This window comes from Leptonychotes weddellii, chromosome 13 (assembly GCF_054177405.1).
Source record: "Leptonychotes weddellii isolate Sample4059 chromosome 13, ASM5417740v2, whole genome shotgun sequence".
Classification (NCBI taxonomy): Eukaryota; Metazoa; Chordata; class Mammalia; order Carnivora; family Phocidae; genus Leptonychotes; species Leptonychotes weddellii.
The window spans coordinates 47,893,234-47,916,011 of record NC_138381.1 but is presented as its reverse complement, the minus strand read 5'-3'; the positions used below and the strand labels follow the sequence as shown (position 1 = coordinate 47,916,011).

Below are 22,778 nucleotides of genomic sequence, written 5' to 3'. Positions count from 1 at the left end.
ATTTATTTGACAGAGAGAGAGACACAGCGAGAGAGGGAACACAAGCAGGGGGACTGGGAGAGGGAGAAGCAGGCTTCCCGCAGAGCAAGGAGCCCCATGCGGGGCTGGATCCCAGGACCCTGGGATCATGACCTGAGCCGAAGGCAGACGCTTAATGACTGAGCCACCCAGATGCCCCTAAAAACACCTGTTTGACAACACTTGTGACTTAGGATAACAAAACTTTATTTGTATTTAAAAAAATTAAATTTCAGACTTTATAGTAATCAGTTCTGGTCAAGGTCATATATGCCAGGTCCTATTTTTCTTTTTCCGGGGAACAAGATTTTGAAAGCTCATCTAAAAAAAAAAATTTAACAAGAAATTTTGTTAAAATTATGATTCTTTGGAGTTTGTGTTTATTCCATCAGGCATTGGCATCCTATCTTCCTCACTGATTTCTGTTTTCCTTTCCACATTGAAGAAATATAAGATGCATATCGACCGAAACACTGGCATAATTGAAATGTTCATGGAAAAGCTACAGGATGAGGATGAGGGAACATATACTTTTCAGCTTCAAGATGGAAAAGCAACTGGCCATTCTACTCTTGTTCTCATTGGAGATGGTAAGAAGTCTGTGGCACATTAACTGAAAGACTTCACTGCTCCCTTCAGTATAAATACCCTGTGGCACGAAAGTGGTCACGTGGAAGGCAGCAGGAATTGTTTCTGGTATTTTAAACATTGGAATCCAATTTCAGTTAATACTTTCCATAGTATTTCACCAGATTTATCCTTAGCCCACAGGGAAGACTGCAGTTAAATGATCTCCTATCTAAACAAGTATTTATTACTAAAATTCTCCAGTGAAGGAGATTGTAATACAACTAAGACTTTCAGGAACAATGGTACTACCTTATACTGTGTACTTCCTTTAAACTACTTAAATTAAGAAGAAAAATATGCAAAAGTGGTGCATGCCAGATCAATTAATCATGCTTTATAACTGGATTATATGTCAGCTGCCATAAGCCACTGTAGATATAAAATATGGCATTTAACAAATGTGGCATTTGGAAAAGCTGGCCAGATCTCTACATTTGCGACATCTGATACTACTTGACTATTTCCTAGCTTCATGACCTTGAACAATTTACTTAACCTTCCTAGCCTATGTCTTCATCATAAAAACTTAAATAGGTTGTTGTGATGTATGAGTATGTTATAATAATGAATATAAATCAGCACAGTGGCTGGCATATACAGTTATACCACTCAGCTCAATTTCATCCTTCCTTATTTTTCTATTTTAGTTTATAAAAAGCTCCAGAAAGAAGCCGAATTCCAGCGGCAAGAATGGATCAGGAAACAAGGTAAAAATGGGCAGTGAGTAAAGAGAAAAACTTTAATTTCTTGAAAAAAAAAAAATTCCAAGATTAATTCCATAACAAATTTAAATGTATATTATTGCTTAGGCTAATAATGCCCTGGTAAATAAAAAATAATTGAAAATATTTATTATTAAATATGTATCCATTTAAAATATTTGAAAACTAATCTTGAATTTTAAAATATCACTTCATATATATATCACTTTAGAATTTAAGAATGAGCTTTGATTTTGCATTTGTGATTAAGAGAGTGATTACTGATGTCATTGAAATTTTATAGGTCCTCATTTTGCTGAGTATTTGAGCTGGGAAGTGACGGGTGAATGTAATGTACTATTGAAATGCAAGGTAAGGGGGACCCTGAGGAGCTGTTTGTTGAGCATCCAACTCGGTTTTGGCTCAGGTCATGCTCTCGTGGGTCAAGGGATTGAGCCCCACGTCCAGCCCAGTGTCAGGCTCCCCACTCAGTGGGGAGTTTGCTTGAGATTCCCTTCCTCTGCCCCTTCCTCTGCATGGATGCATGCTCTCTCTCTCCCCTTTCTCTCTAAAATAAATAAGCAAATCTTAAAAAAAAAAGAAGAAATGCAAGGTAAGGAGTAAATTTTAAATATTTGATATAAGGGAAATAAAAATAAAGTAGAATGTGAGAAAAGAAAGATCGATTTTTCATCTCCATTTGAACCAAAATGCTAAGTGACACATTCTTGCTATTGACTAGCACTGTAATCATTGGGTGGTAAGAAACATAAAATAAAATAAAACATAAAATAAGATAAAATAAAACAACATAAAAATATGGGAAGACAAGATGATTGCTCCTATTCATTACACCCTAGTTGATAAGGACTGGCTCTTCTCTTTTTTTAAATTAAGACTTTATGTTTTTTAGGAGCAGTTTTAGGTTCATAGCAATATTGCAAGGAAGGTAAGGGATTTCCCATGTAGCCCCTGTCCCCCTACTTGTACAACCAGCATCTATATCAACATCCCCCACCAGAGTCTCACATTTGTTCCATTTGATGGAACAAATTGACATATCATAGTTGCCCAAAGTCCACAGTTTACATTAGGGTTCACTTTTGGCATTATATATTCTGTGGGTTTAGACAAATATATAATGACATTTATCCGCCATTATAGTATCATACGGAGTTTTCTCACTGCCCTAAAAAGCCTCTGTGCTCTGCCTATTCATTCTTCTTCTCCCTCCTCCCCATTTTTTTTTTTTTAATTAATCTCAGAAGAATCTCACAATGTCTTTGTTTCAGGCCAAATCTTCATTCTAACTAGTAGATCTGTTTCACAATCATTCCAGATACACTGTCTTTCTGTGGAAGTGTAGCAATTTCCTGTCTAACTTGTGTGACTAAGGCAACAATCCCTTTGAGAACTGGCTAGCTCAGCTGCGGGTTCTGAAACCAGTGTGCTGCCACGAAGCGAGAGGCTTGTTAAAGAGTTTGCCGCTCATACCCAATTGTCTCATTAGGCCTTGGGAAAAACATAGAAATAAAAGTCCATATCACATTCTAAATCATTTTATACCTTAGCTCATGGTGTGTTCAGCTGAGTGAGTCATCAAAATGTTTTGGATGGGGAACTGCTGGATGAGGCTGGAGTGTGAAGGTCATGACAGCAGACAGTGACTCCAAAGTAGAAGCATGTATTTGGCATTTGACATTGTAAAAGCCAGAACCCAAGTGCCCCAGTCTCTTTTAGGTCTGATGACATTTAAAGAAAGAGCAGTCTACCTGAAATGTGTCCGAGAGATAAATTCTAGGCTTTAGCCTCTCAGTAAATGGCAAAACTTCCTGAAAAACAATTTCTCAGCAGCCAAAACCCTCTCTCTCCTCCTGGCTGTCCACTGCCATGTTGCCCCCGACTCACTTTCTCCTCCACCCTGCCCACCCCATAAACCACGCTTTCCCCAAGGCCCACATATCTACCCTCCTTCTTTCTGTACTACCTGTTGCACTAGCCTTCTGGGAGGTGAGCCCTGGTGTCCTGTTCTGATGTCAGCCCCTTGCCCAGATTCTGAATCTAGAAATAGATTCTGAATATTCATACTTTATGTATTTATGTTGTTCCAGTGCCTGGAGTGACCTTCTTCTTTCAGCTTCTCTGACAAAATCCTTTCTCTAGGTCCAGCTTAGTCATCTTTTCTATAAGGCCGCCTCCTTCTCTGTCCAGGTAGAATGAACCTTCCTCTGTCTTCCCATAGCTCTTTGTTTCATGATTATAGCAATTTAGGTACATTTGGCGATTTATAGATTCACTATAGTTAATGGAGTATGTGTAGCTAAACATTCAGATTCATGAAACTATCATGGGCCCCAATTGGAACTAGTCAACAGAATATAGGACAAGAACCCCAGCTTGCCTGCAAGGCAGTGCTGAGCACTCCTCTCCAGCAGGAGTCCACTTCACCACCCCCTGATGACACTAAGGTGCAAGGGGACAAGCCCAGTTTGGTCAGTGCAGGAAATGCAATGGCTTTAAAAAAAACTTCATGACCTAAGGATCCAATACCTCTTGTAACAACTCCCTAGGCAGAGCTTCCAGGGGTCCCCCATAAGGGGCATGCCCAAATTACAAGCGTCAGCATACTTAGGGAAACCTAAAGCTATGGAGTCCATTTCTAGTCCCTCCCAGTCCAGATGCATTTTCCCAGTCAGGGGTCATTTTTATCAGAAGCAGTGTCACCTAGTAACACAGTTAATTTCTATAATTCAGGGACCAGTTGACAGGATCATAAAGAATGTTCGTTTGTGCTGGTTTCATTGTAGAGTTACCAGTGTTTGTTCTTTTTTTTTTTTTTTTTTAAGATTTTATTTATTTATTTGACAGAGACACAGCGAGAGAGGGAATACAAGCAGGGGGAATGGGAGAGGGAGAAGCAGGCTTCCCGCGGAGCAGGGAGCCCAATGAGGGGCTCAATCCCATGACCCTGGGATCATGACCTAAGCCGAAGGCAGACGCTTAACGACTAAGCCACCCAGGCACTCCACCAGTGTTTGTTCTTATGTTAATTTATTAACTGAAAGTTTTTAACATTTTAAAGCTTGCACATCCTTGTTTCTAATTACATTAAACGTTTTTTTCATCTGTTTTGTGGTTATAGTTCCTCTTTGGGGAATTGTGTGTTCATTTCTTCAGTCATCAGTGGGGTGTTAGGGATTGTTTTCTTGATTTGTATGAAGTCTTTACTTTTTTATACAATTTTAATTATACAAGAAATACATGAATATACTCTTCTTTGTAGAAAATTCAAACATTGTAGCTCAAGATCCCTTTAACTGTATGAGTTTGTTAGCCTATTTGAAATTTGTATGGGAATGGGATTTAAATGTTTCCTCAAAATTGCTAAGCAATTAATTTATTAAACCATACTTGATGGATATTAACTTAACTTACTGTGGTAATCATTTCATAAAATATACATATGTCAAATCAATATGTTATATAGCTTAAACTTACATATGTCCATTATATCTCAATAAACCTGAAAACACTTTAATTAAAAAATGTTTTTAAAAACATTCTTACCTTCCACATTTATTTGCAAAGCTTCATTCGTATTTTTAAAAATATTTGGAGGGGCGCCTGGCTAGCCCAGTCAGTAGAGCCTGTGACTCTTGATCTCAGACTCATGAGTTCAAGTTCCACGTGTAGAGATTATAAGTAAATAAACTTTTAAAAAATAAAAAATAAAATATTTAGATATATATTTACTCATTTAGATATATACTTACTCATTCTGTTCTTTTGATAAAGCCTTATTTTTGTGACACAGGCTATATTTTAATGTGATGGGATGTGTCTGCCTATTATTTTCAGATATTTATTATTATTATTTATTTTATTTAAGTCTGCATGCTAGCATGTATGTATCTATTCTTTTCTGTCCACCAGACAGTTTTAAAATCAATTTTTTACTGCTGGACAAAAAATGCTATTGATTTAGGTTTATTCATTTGTATCTATTTTATTTTAAATTCTTTATCGATTAAAATAGCTTTCAATTTATCCCTTTAGAAATGTATGTCTTCTAAGTTCAGTGCTTTTTGTTCTATCCAATGCTATGTTAAGAACTATTAAGTTTTGTAAGAGTAGCAGTCCCTTATTTCAAGAAGTATAATTATGGTTTTTCTTCTAGGTGGCAAATATTAAGAAGGAGACTCATATTGTGTGGTACAAAGATGAGAGAGAGATATCAGTGGATGAAAAGCATGACTTTAAGGATGGTATATGTACCCTGCTTATAACAGAGGTAGGTGACTATAAATATGAGATGTAATACATTAATTCTGTACCCTACATTCTTCTAAAAAAGAGACTAGATACTGTATTCCTTTGCCCTGGGCATTTTGTTGTTGTTGTTGTTATTTTTTTAAGATTTTATTTATTTATTTGACAGAGAGAGACACAGCGAGAGAGGGAACACAAGCAGGGTGAGTGGGAGAGGGAGAAGCAGGCCTCCCACGGAGCAGGGAGCCCGATGTGGGGCTCGATCCCAGGACCCTGGGATCATGACCTGAGCCAAAGGCAGACGCTTAACAACTGAGCCACCCAGGCGCCCCCGCCCCGGGCATTTTTAACATCTTACTTCTAGCTGCTCCAAAGATCCCTGCCCTGACATCACCCAAAAAAACAAGTCATAGGAACACAAAAACTTCTCTCACCTTGTGATCATGCACTGATTTGTCAGATATCCAACCAGTATTGGCTAGACACCACCAACTCTGGCCTCTCTGAACTGCCTCTTTTCATACATGGGTGACTGGCAGGGCAATTAAGTGGGCTCTTCTTGGTTTGCTCTTAAGCCTCATGATAACTTGTTCCCTAAAAGTACAGACACGATCAGACATAGTATTCAGTTAAGTACAGGTTTTTATCTACTTTTTGTCTAAAAGAACATATCTGTCAAATATATTTGATCATTAGTTTTTAATATGAAGGCAGAATAAAGAATAAGGACTTTAAGTCTCAAATCAATAGCCTTAAAAGGTGAGAAATCAGGACCGCTGCAGGTCAAATGATGATGGACAGTTAACATCTGTGAACTCCTCATCACTCACTGGGCCAGATGTTTGTTCAATGTGTTGTTTGACAGCAGTTCTATAAACCACAGGACCTTAAAAATGCAAACACCATTCTCTGAAGCTGCTATAAGCTGCAATGTGGTGTTTCCATTCCCTCTTAGTTTTCCAAGAAAGATGCTGGGATTTATGAAGTTATCCTGAAAGACGACAGAGGAAAAGATAAGAGCAGACTGAAGCTTGTGGATGAAGGTCAGTCCTCCAACTGCTGGGGTTGATTTTGTGTGTTCTGTGTCACAGGTAACCAGACTGATTAGTGAGGCTAAGTAACAACTGAAGTCATGCTGAGTTTTTGTCCACAAATTTTAATTGAAATTCCAGCAGAGTGAACTACTCTTTTATTCAAAAATACTTCACTTTTAGTCTTCCTGTAAATCAAATATGTACTTTTGATCTTCAGAGAATTTATAGTCCATAGTCCACAAGGGTTCTGTTTTCAATATAAATCATCATTTTTGTTTCAACCCTATAAAAAATGTTCCAGGATCAAAAACTACTGTGAGGGGCATCTGGCTGGCTCAGTGGGAGGAGCATGTGACTCTTGATCTCAGGGTTGTGTGTTCAAGTTCCACGTTGGGTGTAGAGATTACTTAAAAAAAAAAAAGTTCGTTTAAAAAAAAAAACCTACCGTGAAAAGCATGTCACCAAATAGTCCACTCTTAACAGGTGGCAAGAAAGATTTATATATGAAACGTGAAGCCTCTCAGTTATTAGCAGAGCAAGAAAGCAATTTCCATTTTTCAGAGACTTCTAAGGACAAATATATCATGATAACAAAGACCTACATGTGACCACCAGACTGCCAAGTGTGTTCTTGAACAAGATCTTTAACAATATTAATAACAGTGTAGGTCTGACTTTGATTTCACCTTCCTATTCCTGGTGGAGGCAAGACTAAATGTGCTTATTGGCAAGAAGCATTATCAGGCTGAGAAATATCAGGGAACCTGGATGGTTAATTCATTATGAGTTGATGATGCAGATAAGATAATTCCGTATATGTGAACTAAAACTTCTTGGGACTTAAGAAAGCCAAGAACCTTCCTGGAAATCTCATTGTGGCTTCCTCTAGAATGTAAATATGGTGATAGTTATAAAGAATTAGAGGGAAAAAATATATCAAAATAAGAGCAAGAATCTTTTAAAAGTTTATACAAATTGAGGTATTATTTCCTCAAAGAGCACTTATTGTCAGTTGTTCAGCAAATTCACCTGTGGCCAATACCCTTCACCAGGCAGGATAATGTTGAGAGCACATGCTACTCACAGTTTGAGATCTGACCTTACGTTGAGCATTTTTATGCTAAAGCTCTGTCTATGAATCTCTATCCACAGCCTTTAAAGAACTGATGAGTGAAGTATGTAAAACAATAGGTAAGTTAGAGTGATCTCCCCACGACAATGCTTCACTATTCTCCTGGATAGACTTACAGCTGTATGAACTATGCTGTTTTCCTCTTTCAGCTTTGTCTGCTACAGACTTGAAAATCCAGAGCACAGCCGAGGGCATCCGGCTGTACTCTTTTGTTACTTATTACCTGGATGATCTGAAAGTTAACTGGTCCCACAAGTAAGTAAATGGGAACTTAACTGCCATGTAGAAATTCTTTCTCCCCTGTGTGTGAGTGTGTGTGTGTGTGTTGGGGGGGGCAAAAAGGGGGCAACAACAATCCTCTATTCTTCCTCTCAGGTAAGGAGCCTTCTTACTTCCCAGGTCTGACGTTGACAAGTGTAGACAGAAGCATCCCCACCATTCCCTTAGCCTGAACTTGAGTTCGGGGTGAGTCCAGTGATGGCTAAGATCATCTGTCTTTGTGATCTGGGAACTGTCATCATCCGTACACATCTCTATAATAGAATTTCCACCTTCAGAAGGTTGAGCTTGGGCTCCGTCTGCTTTGCCAGGCACCCAAAACCAGATTCTTATCTCCTCTTTCTATACACAGCTCACCCCTGTTATGGTCTGGAACAAAACTGAAGCAGCATGCACCAAGAGCCACCACATTTCCTGTTAATATGAATTAATAGCCATTCACCAAAGAAACCCAATCCAGTGGAGTGCCTGAGTTTGTTACTGTTATCATTAATAGCAGCTGGCATAGTTGGGCATTAGCATGTCTCATGTCCACCCTTGGAAGGCTTTGGGGATTCAAGATTACTTTGGGAATGTGTATTTGAGCTAGACTGAGCCTGTAGATCTGTTCTAATCCCAGGTTCCTTTGTGGAGTTACAGGTGAACTCAAGTTTACCTCTGGGATTCTAAGAGCCAAAGTAGGTTTCTAAGTCCAACCAGTTCCCCCATTATACTTTTGGCAGTGTCCTTAACCTCTGCCCTTCCTTGAAATGTCCTGAGCTGAAAGAAAACAGCAGCCTGGCATAGAAATCTGATGGGGCACAGCCACCTTCCGTCCACTCTTCGGATGCAGGGGATGCTCATTCCAGAAGTCCTTTATTGAGCCCCACTGAGCAGTAGGTCACTGTGACAGCCCTGGGAGGAGGCACACAACAGTGTTTATTTGCATCTTCCCTACCATCGGTGTCTATCAGATGCTGCCTGAGGCCCCAAGCCCTTCCCATGTATGAATTCATTTAATATTCACAACTCTAGGAGGCAGGTAATTCTCGCTTTAGTGACTAGGAAGCTCAGGCTTGGGGAGGTGACTTGCTCGAGGTCTCACAGCTCACTGGCAGGTGGAGGACTGAACCCAGGCCTGGCTCCACAGCTCCCCTCACCATGGCACTATTCTGTGTTCCAGTTGCTTTAAAAGTCTAGGTTGAACATTTAACCAGAACTGGGTCGTCCCACAAAACAGACATTTGTGTTTTCTTTAAAATGACTTTACTGTGATATAAAACAGTGTTTTTATTCTTATTCTTATTCATTTCCTGAGTTCTTAAAAAAAAAACAACAACAGAGGGAGAGAACAAGCGAAATTCCAATTTGAATGCTTGGGGTTTCAGTCCTTTGTTCTATTTCTTTCAGAGCACATTTTAGGAAAGTAATTATGAGTTAAAATAGATCAAATTCTAGGAAATTCCTCTGTGACATCTAGGACATTCTAATATATGAGTCTGAAGAATATGAGAAGATGAATTAACTGAATAATCAATCAAAAAGCTTTATATCATCTTTAAAAGAATTACTTGTTCAAAAAAATTAGAACATTCAGTTTTAAGGAAGTTGCTATTAGACTAGTAAGGCATAAACCTCTTACACAATTTGGTCTAGTCAGCTGAATGACTGTTTTGTGTACCCATGTGGCTAGGAAAGATTCAGGAATCAATGACTGATTGTCTTCACTGTCTTTTCGTAAGTATGTGGTGTAACAGGAGAAAACTTGAAATGTGTTTTAGCCTTGACTTTGCTCCTATCTTCCCTTGAATCTTAGGCAAGTCATTTAATATTTTGAAATCTTAGGTTTCTCTCATATGAAATAAGAGCAATAATACCTATTCTATCTCATAATACTGATGGAGCCAATGAGAGAATGAAATTTATGGCACTTTGTAAACCATGAAGGGCTTTACAAATCTAAGGTACTATTATGCATGTTAGTTAGAGATTAGAGAATTCAAACAGATTTATTATAGCAAAACCGAGGACTGTCTACCTTTCTAACTCTTTAAGACATATATATTGTTCAGACTCAAGTCTGTGGGTACAGATGGGTTCCTTTACCCTACATCTTATGGAAGTTTTTTTTTTTTCATTTTTTTAAAGATTTTATTTATTTATTTGAGAGAGAAGGAGAGAGCGTGAGTGCGGGGAGGGGCAGAGGGAGAAGCAGGCTCCCCACTGAGCAGGGAGCCCACCCGGGGGCTCGATCCCAGGACCCTGAGATTGTGACCTGAACCAAAGGCAGATGCTTAACCGACTGAGCCACCCACGTGCCCCTCTTATGGCAGTTCATGAATATCTTTTAAAGAATGTATTGTATAAGAATGGTGATGGGGCGCCTGGGTGGTTCAGTCGTTAAGCATCTGCCTTCGGCTCAGGTCATGATCCCAGGGTCTTGGGATGGAGCCCTGCATCAGGCTCTCTGCTCGGCGGGAAGCCTGCTTCTCCCTCTCCCACTCCCCCTGCTGTGTTCCTTCTCTCGCTTTGTCTCTCTCTGTCAAATAAGTAAATAAAATTCTTTAAAAAAAAAAAAAGAAAAAGAAAAATGGTGAATGTTTATTTGAAAGCTGTAACATTTTTATTGGAGATTTTTGTTTTTCTGTTTTTAGTTCATTTTGTTTATTACAACTACAAATGTAATACATGCTTGTTTTAGAAAATATACTTATATCTTAGAAAGAGCTTGTAATATAATATCATCCATAGTTCTCCTAGCCATAGTGTAAACTTTTTGGTGTACTTCCAGGCTTTTCTGTATGCATAATTGTTACTATAATTAAGTAGTTTTGCATACTTCTTTTTTTCCTATTTCCTCACATGTTTACAAACTCTTCATAAAGTTTCTTTCAGCATCATTGACAGTACACCTACATCTACCTTTCTCTTACTTCATTTATAACAGTAACATTTCTAAACCATCAGATCACAAGGCCAAGGGTTCTATTTGCTTTTATTCTCTTGTAAAGAATGCAGTGTATGTGTCTGCTCATGACCTACTATAGAATTTGGAGAAACTCATGTCCAGGGACAGAGAGGTGCCTCATTCATTTTGGCAGAGACTCTGCTTTTCATTTATTCTTGGCCTTACTACCAAGTACATATTTACATATGTTTTAAATAGCTTTGTAACCACGTATGTCAATAGATGTCAGCCACAGATGAACCTCCTTAAGTCTGTTTTTAATTAGTTTGTAAAATCTGACTTATAGCCAGAGACCATCTGCAAGAAATATGCAGTAATAGAATATATAGTTTGGCCTTTCCCTTTAAAGATTCTCTTAGTCCTACAAATAAACCCAAGCAAAAACAAAGATAATTAATACCACTGAGAAGTATCAGTGTTGCAATCAGCTAGGGCCCCAGACTGCTGCCGGGAGTTAAATGTACAGACTGTCCACCCCTCACCCCCACCCTGGGCCTTGGAATCCAGGTTCTGTGATTCAGGGCCCATACTTTTTCTGAAGCTGAACATGCATGGTTCTCATGTTGTTTGAAACCCTGTGAAACGCTATGGTGAGACCTTCAAAGAGAGACAGTAAAAATCAGCTCTGGATGAAAGCAAAGGATAACAATGTTTTCTTTGCTATGAACAGCGGGACTCCTATTAAGTACTCAGACAGAGTTAAGAGTGGGGTCACCGGGGAACAGATCTGGCTGCAAATCAGTGAGCCCACTCCGAATGACAAAGGGAAATATGTGATGGAGCTCTTTGATGGCAAAACTGGACACCTGAAGACAGTGGATCTTTCTGGACAAGGTAAATGAATATTTTACAGATTAGAACTTTCCTGTGGAGGAGTGTGGGCTTTTAAAAAAAGAATGAAGGGTGATAAGAGGCCATTACATCTGACTATTGGAAGATGATTGGAGATTTTAAGAAAGCAATTTAAATTCAGCATGGTGGTAGAAGCAAGAATTCAATGGGTCTTGGAGAATCAGTGAAAAGTATAAAGTAGAGACAATAAACACGGAGAGCAAGAACTCCCTTTTCAAGATGCTCACAAAGGAGGGCAGGTTGATTTACAGTCACCTGAGCAAGAACAAGCACTCAAAAAGAATTGTTATGGTGATTGGAATTTGAGCATGTTTCATAGAGTTTAAGAATTCAATTGAACTGGAAGTTGTGAGTGATGAGGAATAACCAATGTATCCATGTTCTGAAGAATGGAAAGTCTGAGATCCAGGGCAGGGGTGAAAGTGTTGACTTTGGAAAGGAGCAGGTATCCCTTTTCTTCAGAAATCAGAGAGGGGCGGGTGGGTAAATATGAATAAGCAAAAATTAATATTGAGGAGAAGAGAAGAAAGTTGGAGAAGTTGGGTCCTTATGGCCTCTGATGTCTTGGTCATCTGCTGAGAGAATGGGGGCATCTGGAGAGAAGAGGGAAGAGAAGCAGGAACTATGGAGAGACATGGACAGATACAGAGGTAACATGCAACTAGCAGCCACAAGTTAAACAGTTTAGAGACGTGTGGCTCTTGATCTGTCAGCCCCAAGGTCTTGGAAACCACAGGGTCAGGATGTTGTGCCCTGAGGCTTTTAATGTGTAGCTTATTTATCACTGTCCTTGCCTCCAGCTCCTGTCTCTATCATTCCCCCTCAAGGACTTGGGACTCTGCCTTAGGGCGGTCCTTCCACTGCTCCGTCTAGATTCTGCCTAACATTCCTCAGGGAGACCCTGGACTGACTTTTTCTTCCACTCCTTCATACACTAAAATGCAATCTGAATATTCCAGAACTCTTAGTGGTTTGGTTTTTTTTGTTGTTGTTGTTTTTAAAAGATTTTATTTATTTATTTGACAAAGAGAGACACAGCAACAGAGGGAACACAAGCAGAGGGAGTGGGGGAGGGAGAAGCAGGCTTCCTGCAGAGCAGGGAGCCCGAGCGATGCGGGGCTCCATCCCAGGACCCTGGGATCATGACCTGAGCCTAAGGCAGACACTTAACGACTGAGCCACCCAGGCGCCCCGAACTCTTAGTGTTTTTAATCCACAGAGAGTAGACTCACAATTAAGAGCACAGCCTTTCAGCAGTCCTGCCTTGAATTGTTTTGGGCTGAGCCCCCAGACCCTTCCCCCCACCCCCCCACACACCCCTTCCCCCCTACCTCCCCATCTCCCACCCATGAGGACTAGAAAGATGGGAGTGGCTGCCTGCAGGCCCTGCCGTGCCTGAGGCACACACTGCAGTAACAGGGGATTTCTTCTGCAGTGCATCTGACATTTTGAAACACAGCCGAAACCGGGAAACAGGAAGGGGGTGGATAAATTTAAAACTTAAAAAAAAAATTTCTTTTACTCTCTGGCCCACCCAAGCAGATTGGTTCAGCAGGGCCTAGCTCTTCTTTAGTGTAGTGTGGGCAAAAGGAAGAGAACTGAATGCTTAGCCTGGCTTAGCCTAACTGGTCTACCTCCAGAGACTTGAAGCCTGACTTTTTATGCTTATTTTTCCCCTCCGTAAAAGGAGGGGGACGGTAAATACTTTCTAGATGTAAAATATGATGATTCCCAGACCACATAGGAGCTGAAAGAGGAGGTGAGAGAGATTTCAAAATAAAGCTGCCTTTTCGCCTGAATTATTCAAAGTGGCTTGCTTCCGCAGGCTCGGGGGGAAGAAAGATTTTAGAACTCTGTAGCTCTCATTTCCTTGTCTCACTGTCTTTTCTCTGGGCTCCTGCCCAGTTTAGAAGCATTGCTTCAGGCCGACACTGGCGCAGGCTGGGAGCTCCATCGCTCCTGTGCCCTTTAACACAGATAGACGGGCCAGACCGTGTAATATGGAAACATTTAACTGTCGAGCTCAGGGGCTGTGCTGAGTGGGATGATTTAGTAAGAGGAAAGCCTTTTTGATGTTCAGGATGCTTATCACACAACCACCTTTATTACCATTTTATCTTTGGCAGAGCTAATCTTTGCCTCTGCTTGAAAGGAAGGTCTCTCACTGAATTGGGAGCTTATAAAATCCACTACTTCATCTTTTCTACCTAGAAAGTATTTGCTTGTCCTGTGAAGTCCATCATGTTGCAGAGTCAACGGGCAGGCACAGTCTTATTCAGTCAGCTTAGTCATGTCTGGACTGACCACACTGACCTCAGGCTGCGAATTTCAATCCACTGCTGTGTGTTGTCAATTCTGGGTGAGAACATTCTAACTTTTCTTTTTTTTCTCTTCAAGCATATGATGAAGCCTTTGCTGAATTCCAAAGACTAAAGTAAGTCCCTTGCCATTTGTGTGCCCTGATTTCTCTGGAACATGATGTGCTGCTCCCCCACCTGAGGGTTAGAGAGGGTCTTTCATTTTGGCAGATGCCTAAAAACCACACTTCCCACTGCTTTGTTGAGCAGCAAAATGTCTCTGAGGCAATGAAATGCAGTCAAGGTTCGCTACTTTGAAGTACCACTAAAACAAAATTCTTCTTTGTTTGCATGTTTGTTTGGTTCTCTCAACCACAGACAAGCTGCCATTGCCGAGAAAAGTAAGTAAACCCCCTTCCCATTTATTCCTGGCATAGTCGCAAAACATAGCTTTTATTTTTTTATTGTGACTGCAGAGAGTCTTTCATTTTTTTTTTAATCTTAGGTGTTCTACATATGTTTTCATTTAGTCTCTTGAGTAAGAACGTCTGTGAAAAGAAGGTGTCAGATTACATTTTAAGAATGTCACTGAGCTCTTGACTTGAGCTAACCCCTGGGTGTCCTGAGAAATCTCTGGGCACAAGTTACACAATAAGTTGTTAATCACTTGCAGCAGGCACAATGTATCAGAAAAATGTATCTCTATTAAAGAAGAAATAAGAAACTGTAAATGTGACATCAGGAAAATCACTGTGACTGGTCTCCCTACAAATACTCCTGCATTTTCCTAAGAGCCCCTGTAGGATAAAAGAAGCCAAAGAAGGCCTTCTTGAATTCTTCACAGTCTGAGTGAACAAACACCAAACTGTCAAGTCTGTGTACCCACAAACGTGCTCACTACTAACTTCTGTCAACTGTTGGCCTCATATGTGGAGATTTCTAGAATTCAATCTTTCAGGATTCCGAGAGTCATGAACTAATTACCATAATCATTCAGGTTCTCTCTGAGTGTGTGAGGCAGGGTTTGAAAATTGTTGAGGGCTAACGTTGTAGTCAGTCCTGAGCTGGAATGGAGGGAACCAGGAGGGGGAGTGAGAAGTGAAGTGTTCTGCCATCCTTTCTGTAGCTCCAGGTCATTCAGGATGGAACTTTGCACTCTGGATTGCCTTCCTCTCTCCTTGCCACTCTTTCCTTCTCCCCCTTCTTGGGCTGGGCTCCTGAGTGGTAAGGCAGCGGCTAGTGGTGAACGGGGCTGATGCCCACACCAGCACCGGGCGTGCCGGGGCAGGGCGGGGGGGCAGCGCCAGAGGGGAGCGCTTCTTGTTGGGAACAAGTGTGCACCTCCCGCGCCTGTATGCGCAAGCAAAGCCAGAGTCCAAAGTTGATGGCCACTCCCCATTCTTGAACTCTGGTGGGCAAGGAGCCTGCCCCTCCCTCCAGTTCATGAATTCTTTCTCAAGTTTCTGCATTGAAGCAGTTTAGAGCTGGAAGAGACTTGAGTGCTCTTCTGGCCCCCTGTGTTTAACCTTTTGTAAGCCGAGGGATGCTTAATTCAAACAAATTCACACAGATCCAAGATATAAAATAGGTAAAAGCCAAGTTAGCGTAATTGAAGGTGGGATGGGGTCCAGGCTCCCTGACTCAATGCCCCTCCTCAGACCTCCTCCCAGGGCCCCCAGCGGAATCCCACGGATGCTATGGAGCAGAGCTGGGTAACTTCATGTCCACAGGTGTAACGCAACCCTTCCCCCATTCCACATAGGGAGACTAGGGTCCACACAGTGAGGTGACTTGCCTGATGTCACACATCGGGTGGTGTAGGAGCCAGATGATGAGTTGAGCTTACAGGTGGTCCAAGGTGCAATGGAATCAGCAGGAGAATGCAATCAGGATTTAAGGCTTGTTCAAAGCTTTAGTCTGACTTAGTGGAGAAGGGAGTTGTAGAAATAGGATCTAGAATCACACATTAATTGAAGTAGGCCTAAAATTGAGAGGATGGTGGCCACTGCATTAGTGTCAAGACAGTGTACCTTTGAGCAGATTACAGGAAGGCGTCCTTCCCTGGGGCTGAGCCAGTCACACCCAGAGCACAGGGCTGGGTGGAGTGAGAGGTCAGCTCTGGAATTCAGCACCCTTCCCACACCTTGTCCCCTCAGCTGGGGGCCTTTGTACTTCATGGTCATAGATAGTAACCCTACATAGCCCTATACACCAAGAACTACCAGGGGACAAAAAGGGAAGCTCTCTAGGAAAGGCCTCAAAGAAAGCCCACATCTGCACAAGCCTCCAGATCTCATGGCATTCAGCCTCCAATTATGCAACCTTTTTTTTTTTTAAATGATAGGGAAGCCCTTAAAGGAGGCCAAGGGGACTTGGAGGCTGTCCATAGAGATCTGCTTTTGCCTCCTTGAACTGAGCCCCACTGAGCTACAGAAGGGCCAGGGCTGAAAATAGTCATGAAAATTATAGAGCAGGTCTTAATACCACAAAGCCATCTCAAGCTGATAATTTAGGAATAGGTAGAGGCAGCCACGCACACAATTTATCTGTGTGAGGAAGGATTAACATCTAAAATTACTGGATGCTTTTCTAATTTTCGTGTTAAAAACAGGTATAAAATAACTGTAAGGAGGAGGAAACTAAATTGGAGAGTTAGTCCCTGGGGTGTTTCTGTGAATGTGATCACTGGCGCTCATCATTTCAGTGATTAACCAGAAACACATATGCTTGCAGATCGTGCCCGAGTGTTGGGTGGACTCCCTGATGTGGTCACCATCCAGGAAGGCAAGGTAAGTATGGAGCACTCCTGTCCCTGCTTCTTCCACACTAGCAATGGATTCCAGTGCCCCAGACTTCGTTCCGTCTAAGAGCTCCCACCATCTTCATCTTAAGCCACTGCTGCTTAGGCTTGACATCAGAGTAGCCAAATACAAGATTCAAAATGCAGTCCATTTTCCAGTCATCTTAACAGTTTGTAGGCCAAGCATCAGGATACAAGTTCGCCTTATGTGGTCACATGTAGACCACTTAGTCTCTTTCCAGAGGTACCCTTTCATATCACAAGAAGCAAAAAAGGTTCAATCACAACTATATGACAAATATAATTGGAGAAAGATGCGACCTCTAACACCTAGTGGAAAATGGGCTGTCCTGTTAAATACTTTACCTCTGAAGGGAAACATCCTGCTCCATGAATTTCTATAGGCTCTGTTTCAGTTGAAAACTGATTTACTTCTCTTTTTTTTTTAAGATTTTATTTATTTATTATAAATAAAATTGAGAGAGAGAGAGAGCACAAAGAGGGTGGAGGAGGTGGAGGGAGAGGGAGAAGCAGACTCCCCGCCGAGCAGGGAGCCTGATGCAGGGCTGGATCCCAGGACCCTGGGATCATGACCTGAGCCAAAGGCAGATGCTTAACTGACTGAGCCACCCAGGTGCCCCAAAAACTGACTTCTTCCCATTTAACTTTAAACTAGTATTTCCTGGCTCTGTAATAATCTCTCTGAAAAGCAATGAACATAATTTCTAACCTGGATTCACTTTCTTCATCCCTCTGTTTCAAAAGCAATGAACATAATTTCTAACCTGGATTCACTTTCTTCATCCCTCTGTTTCATTAAGACAAATTCAATAAGCCAGCCATAATGGACAGGTACTTGTAGTGAAACAAAACCTTTTCCCAATGAAGACATATGATAGGTAGACTAGGGATAAAACAAGGCATGTGGAAAGGCTTTAGTGAGAGGCAGGTTTCATCCAGCTGCATTTCTTCATGGGTGGAATATATATGACCACAGCCGACCTGAAGCTCAACCATTGCAAGGTTGCTTTTGTCTTTAAACTCTGTTTTTCATGTTCCTCATTTAATGGGGTTCACAATATTCAGCTCACTAGGTTGTAGTGAGAATTTGGAGAGAGAATGTGTGGGAAAGGACTTTGTGATCTATAACAGAAATAAATCTAAAGTATGGATAGTAGTTTTCCGTGACACCTAAAGTATTTGGGAGTTTGGTTTGGTTTTGTTAAAAGTTTTAACCCCCAAGGGGCACCTGGCTGGCTCAGTCAGTAGAGCATGCAACTCTTGATCTCAGGCTCATGAGTTAAAGCCCCACGTTGGGCATGGAGCTTACTTAAAGAGAAAAAAGAAAAATAAAAGTTTTAACCCCAGGTCCACTTGGGTAAGTTTGATGGCAATAGCCTATTTTTCTTGCTGAAATGTGTTTATAGGATAATTCAGTAAGAAATGCTAATTAACCATGGAAGGGAAAAGATTTCTTAATCTCCCAGTTTTAAACAATACTCTTGGGGCGCCTGGGTGGCTCAGTTGTTATGCATCTGCCTTTGGCTCAGGTCATGATCCCAGGGTCCTGGGATGGACCCCTGCATCGCATCAGGCTCCCTGCTCAGCGGGAAGGCTGCTTCTCCCTCTCCCATTCCCCCTGCTTGTGTTCCTTCTCTCGCTTTGTCTCTCTCTGTCAAATAAATTAATAAAATCTTTAAAAAAAACCCAATATTCTTATAGAAGAGGTAATAAGTGATCCTATAAGACCCTTTAGAGGGATATTTAGAAGAATATCCCTTTCCTGTATATTGTGAGCCCTAGTTCTTTTCCTTATACTTTCTGGATTTCGGTAAGAAAAAAAAATGCAAGAATGGAATTTAAAATGTGAAGTAGGGGCGCCTGGGTGGCTCAGTCATTGAGCGTCTGCCTTCGGTTCAGGTCACGATCCCGGGGTCCTGGGATCGAGCCCCACATCGGGCTCCCTGCTCAGCAGACAGCCTGCTTCTCCCTCCCCCACTCCCCCTGCTTGTGTTGCCTCTCTCGCTGTGTCTCTCTCTGTCAAATAAATAAAATCTTTAAAAAAAATAAAATAAAATGTGAAGTAAATTCAACATTGTTGGCCATCAGAGAAATGCAAATTAAAACCACAGTGAAATATCATAACACCTATCAGAATTGCTAAAATAAAAACAGTGACAACAACAAATGCTGATAAGGATGCAGAGAAACAGAATCACTCATACATTGCTGGTAGAAATGTAAGCCAAGATTGTATAGCCACTCGTGAAAACAGTTTGGCAATTTCTCAAAAAAGAAAACATACATTTATCATATGACCCAGTAGTTGTACTCCTGGTCATTTATCATAAAGAAATTAACATTTATGTTCACAGAAAAACCTGTATATATTCAATAGCAGCTTTATTCATAACAGCCCCAAACTGGAAACAGCCCAGATGACCTTTATAAGTATATATCTATATATACATATACATATATATATATATACACCATGGCACAATACTGAGCCATACAGAGGGACAAACTGTTGATCCCTGCAGTAACTTGGATGAATCTGCAAGGAATTATGCCAAGTAGAAAAGGCAGTGTCAAAAAGTTACATGCTATACAATGCTATTTATATAATGCTTTGGAAATTACACAGTTTTAGAAATGGAAAATGGATTGGTGGTTACCAGGAGTTAGAAATGAGGTTGGGAGGTTGCGGGCAGGGTGTGGGTATAAAGGGCAACATGAGAGATCCTTGTGACGGAAACGTTCCTTCTCTTGACTGAGAGGAGCTAGGACAAGGGATAAAATTGAATAGAACCCCACACAAACAAGCACCAATGAGTATAGGCCAAACTGGGGAGATCTGAATAATAACTGTGGATTGCATCACTGTCAATGTACTGGTTGTGTTATTACACTATAGTTTTGTAAAGTGTTACTGTTGGGCGAAACTGGGTAAGGGCACATACAATCTCTCTATTATTTTTTACAGCCATTTCTGAATCTACAATTATCCTTAAATTTTTCAACAAAAAAAAGTATGGTAAAGTAAAACTATAGGCCCAAACATTGATCTTTTAAAGTAAGAGGGTTTCAGCACAGATGGTGATATAATAAAATATCAGGAAATAGGAATACATTCTGGTAGGGCACCTTTGCAACTACAACAGACTGGGTGGGGTTTGAGGGGAGAAATAAAAGGAGGGAGATGGAACCTGAAAATGAATCCCATTATATGAAACAGTAGTCATGATTCTGCTGCTGGGCTCTGGGAGGCAGACGAAATGCAAAATGAGCAGGTGGTGATTATGGCAATGAGATTTCTCTAGTGAGACAGAATCCAAATGCCACATGAGAGCAAAAGGCATCTATGTGTTTATGAAAGCAAGAGTGCAGCTGGGAACTGGAAGCAAACTCCGTGTGGCTTTGATGATAAGCCTCCCCAAAGCCAGAAAGCTGAGGTCTCTAGGTCCAGAAACCTAGCTAGGACTGAAGTCAATTTGTAATTCATGCAGGTGCATACCCCACATAACTCTACCCATCATTCCAGGGGCTTTATATTTATCCTCCTTCAGCTCCTGCCAAACCACCAGAAGGGTTCTTGAAGCTGGATCATGGTACCTGATCTATCTCCTTCCCTCTCATAAAACGTGTTTTGCAGGCGCTTAATCTCACCTGCATCGTTTGGGGCGACCCAACTCCAGAGGTTTCCTGGTTAAAGAATGAGAAGCCCCTGGTCCCGGATGACCACTGTAGCGTCAAGTTCGAGGCCGGCAAGACTGCCTACTTCACCGTCAGTGGGGTGAGCACCGCCGACTCCGGCAAATACGGGCTGGTTGTGAAGAACAAGTATGGCTCAGAGATAAGCGACTTCACTATCAGTGTGTTCATCCCGGAGGAGGAGGCAAGGAAGGCCACTGAGCAGCCCCAGAAAGGCCACAAGAAGGCCAAGTGACGAGGAGGTGGCTCGAGGGGAGCTGCGCTGAGCTGCCTTGTGTTACTTGTGTGCGAATGGCTTGGGTTAAGTGTAAGGAAGCCTTCCTGCTTTCTACTCCCTATTTCTGTGCTGGCTCGGGGGGAAATTGTCAATCTCTTATTCATATAAAGAAGCATCAACTAACAACATTTTAATAGTTTTTCTTTATCTACAAATTCTGCGTTAAGAAAATGCCATTGGGGGCGCCTGGGTGGCTCAGATGGTTAAATGTCTGCCTTCGGCTCAGGTCATGATCCCAGGGTCCTGGGATCGAGTCCCGCATCAGGCTCCCTGCTCCTTGGGAGCCTGCTTCTCCCTCTGTTTCTCTCTCTCTCTCTCTCTGTCTATCATGAATAAATAAATAAAATCTTAAAAAAAAAAAAAAAAGAAAATGCCATTGGTAGCACAAATATTAGGAAACGGTTTTAAGGAAAAGACCAGAATAAAGCCAGAGGGATGTTGAATGATGGTCAGAGAGCAGATGAATGTGTTGTGGAACAGCGTTTGGACTTGGCTAGACCTTTCCCAGGAAATTCTCATGGGTTGCGATCATACTTCATCCTGTCAAAAGGAGGACGAATTGTTAAGCCAAGTGGTATATTTTGTGTGTTGTTAATGATAGTGACCTGCATTTCTGTTGGCGGTCTTGTGATTTGGAGCCTCCTCCATATTAATAAACAATCCTCACACCTCTCCTCTTTCCCATCAGTGTTTTTCTCATTCTTCCTGTTTGGCTGCTCAGTGGCGTGGTCTCTGCTGCATCCTTCCCACCGCATCTTATAGCACATCTTCTGATTTAAATTCCTTTTGATTAAAGCAGTACCTTCCAGGGCGCCTGGGTGGCTCAGTTGGTTCAGCGACTGCCTTCAGCTCAGGTCATGATCCCGGAATCCCGGGATCGAGTCCCGCATCGGGCTCCCTGCTCAGCAGGGAGTCTGCTTCTCCCTCTGACCCTCCCCTCTCTCATGCTCTCTGTCTCATTCTCTCTCTCAAATAAATAAATAAAATCTTTAAAAAAAAAAAAAAAAGCAGTACCTTCCTAGCATGATCAGATGAGCCATCCAAGGTCAACTGAGGGTCAGGGGTGTGAAATTGCTCTGTCACTGTACATCTGGTGGCTTACTGTACAATCAAGTCGATTCCATTGTTAAGATACCCAAAGTAATTGCATGTAATGTGTCAGTTAAGGATAATAAGACAGTGTGGGAGTCTACTGCCAGAATTGTCGACTAAGGGCGCACAGCTAGAAGAAAAGAACCCTGATTCTGAGTTCAGAGAACTGCCAGCTTTGGAGCCACCCCTCTTTGCAGGGCTTGCTGACAGGCAGCATTATGCTTTAGGAAATTTGGTTCTCCCCCCATCTCTCCCCACAACCACCGCCATCACCATCACACACCCACACCCCCTACACACACACACACAAACATGCACACTTGTGCTCACTCACACACCACTGGAGGAAAACAGTTATGATAAGAGGTTTCCCTTTTCCATCCTCCTGCCAAAGGTCAGGGATGGGACAACAGACTCCCTTATAAGTTTGGAGGTACACCTACGCATCCTCTCCTTTGCAAAGTTCAGGACTAGAAATTGCCTCTCGTCTGATTCCCTTGTGCAGCCAAGTGCCCCCCTGCTGTTGCCATGACATTGAACACCAGGCAGCAGAGAGATGCTGTGCTGTTGCTAACAGGCATGGCAAGTAGATGAGCTTCTCGAGGGTCAAAGGGACCCTGCCAAGGGCAGCTGACCTTGAGCAGTCTGAAGCTTTACCTCCTTCAGCAAGAGGGCTCTCTCTGGACAAGGGGACCAAAGGAAAGTGGACACCAGCAGGGGAGTTGAAGAGAGGAGA

The 22,778-nt window shown here is 41.8% G+C and overlaps 1 protein-coding gene across 1 annotated transcript in view; it reads left to right on the top strand.

Moving 5' to 3' along the window:
- The window catches only part of MYOM1 (myomesin 1), a 149,087-nt gene extending 127,465 nt beyond the window's left edge, over positions 1 to 21,622 (top strand). The window contains exons 29-40 of the mRNA XM_081802546.1: positions 464 to 608; positions 1,296 to 1,355; positions 1,654 to 1,721; positions 5,527 to 5,640; positions 6,574 to 6,661; positions 7,805 to 7,843; positions 7,934 to 8,039; positions 11,681 to 11,844; positions 14,260 to 14,296; positions 14,538 to 14,560; positions 16,893 to 16,948; positions 20,615 to 21,622. Of these exons, the coding sequence (XP_081658672.1) occupies positions 464 to 608; positions 1,296 to 1,355; positions 1,654 to 1,721; positions 5,527 to 5,640; positions 6,574 to 6,661; positions 7,805 to 7,843; positions 7,934 to 8,039; positions 11,681 to 11,844; positions 14,260 to 14,296; positions 14,538 to 14,560; positions 16,893 to 16,948; positions 20,615 to 20,908 (1,194 nt within the window). The 3' untranslated portion in view covers positions 20,909 to 21,622. The remainder of the gene's footprint in view (positions 1 to 463; positions 609 to 1,295; positions 1,356 to 1,653; positions 1,722 to 5,526; positions 5,641 to 6,573; positions 6,662 to 7,804; positions 7,844 to 7,933; positions 8,040 to 11,680; positions 11,845 to 14,259; positions 14,297 to 14,537; positions 14,561 to 16,892; positions 16,949 to 20,614) is intronic.
- Positions 21,623 to 22,778: the final 1,156 nt, after the last annotated feature.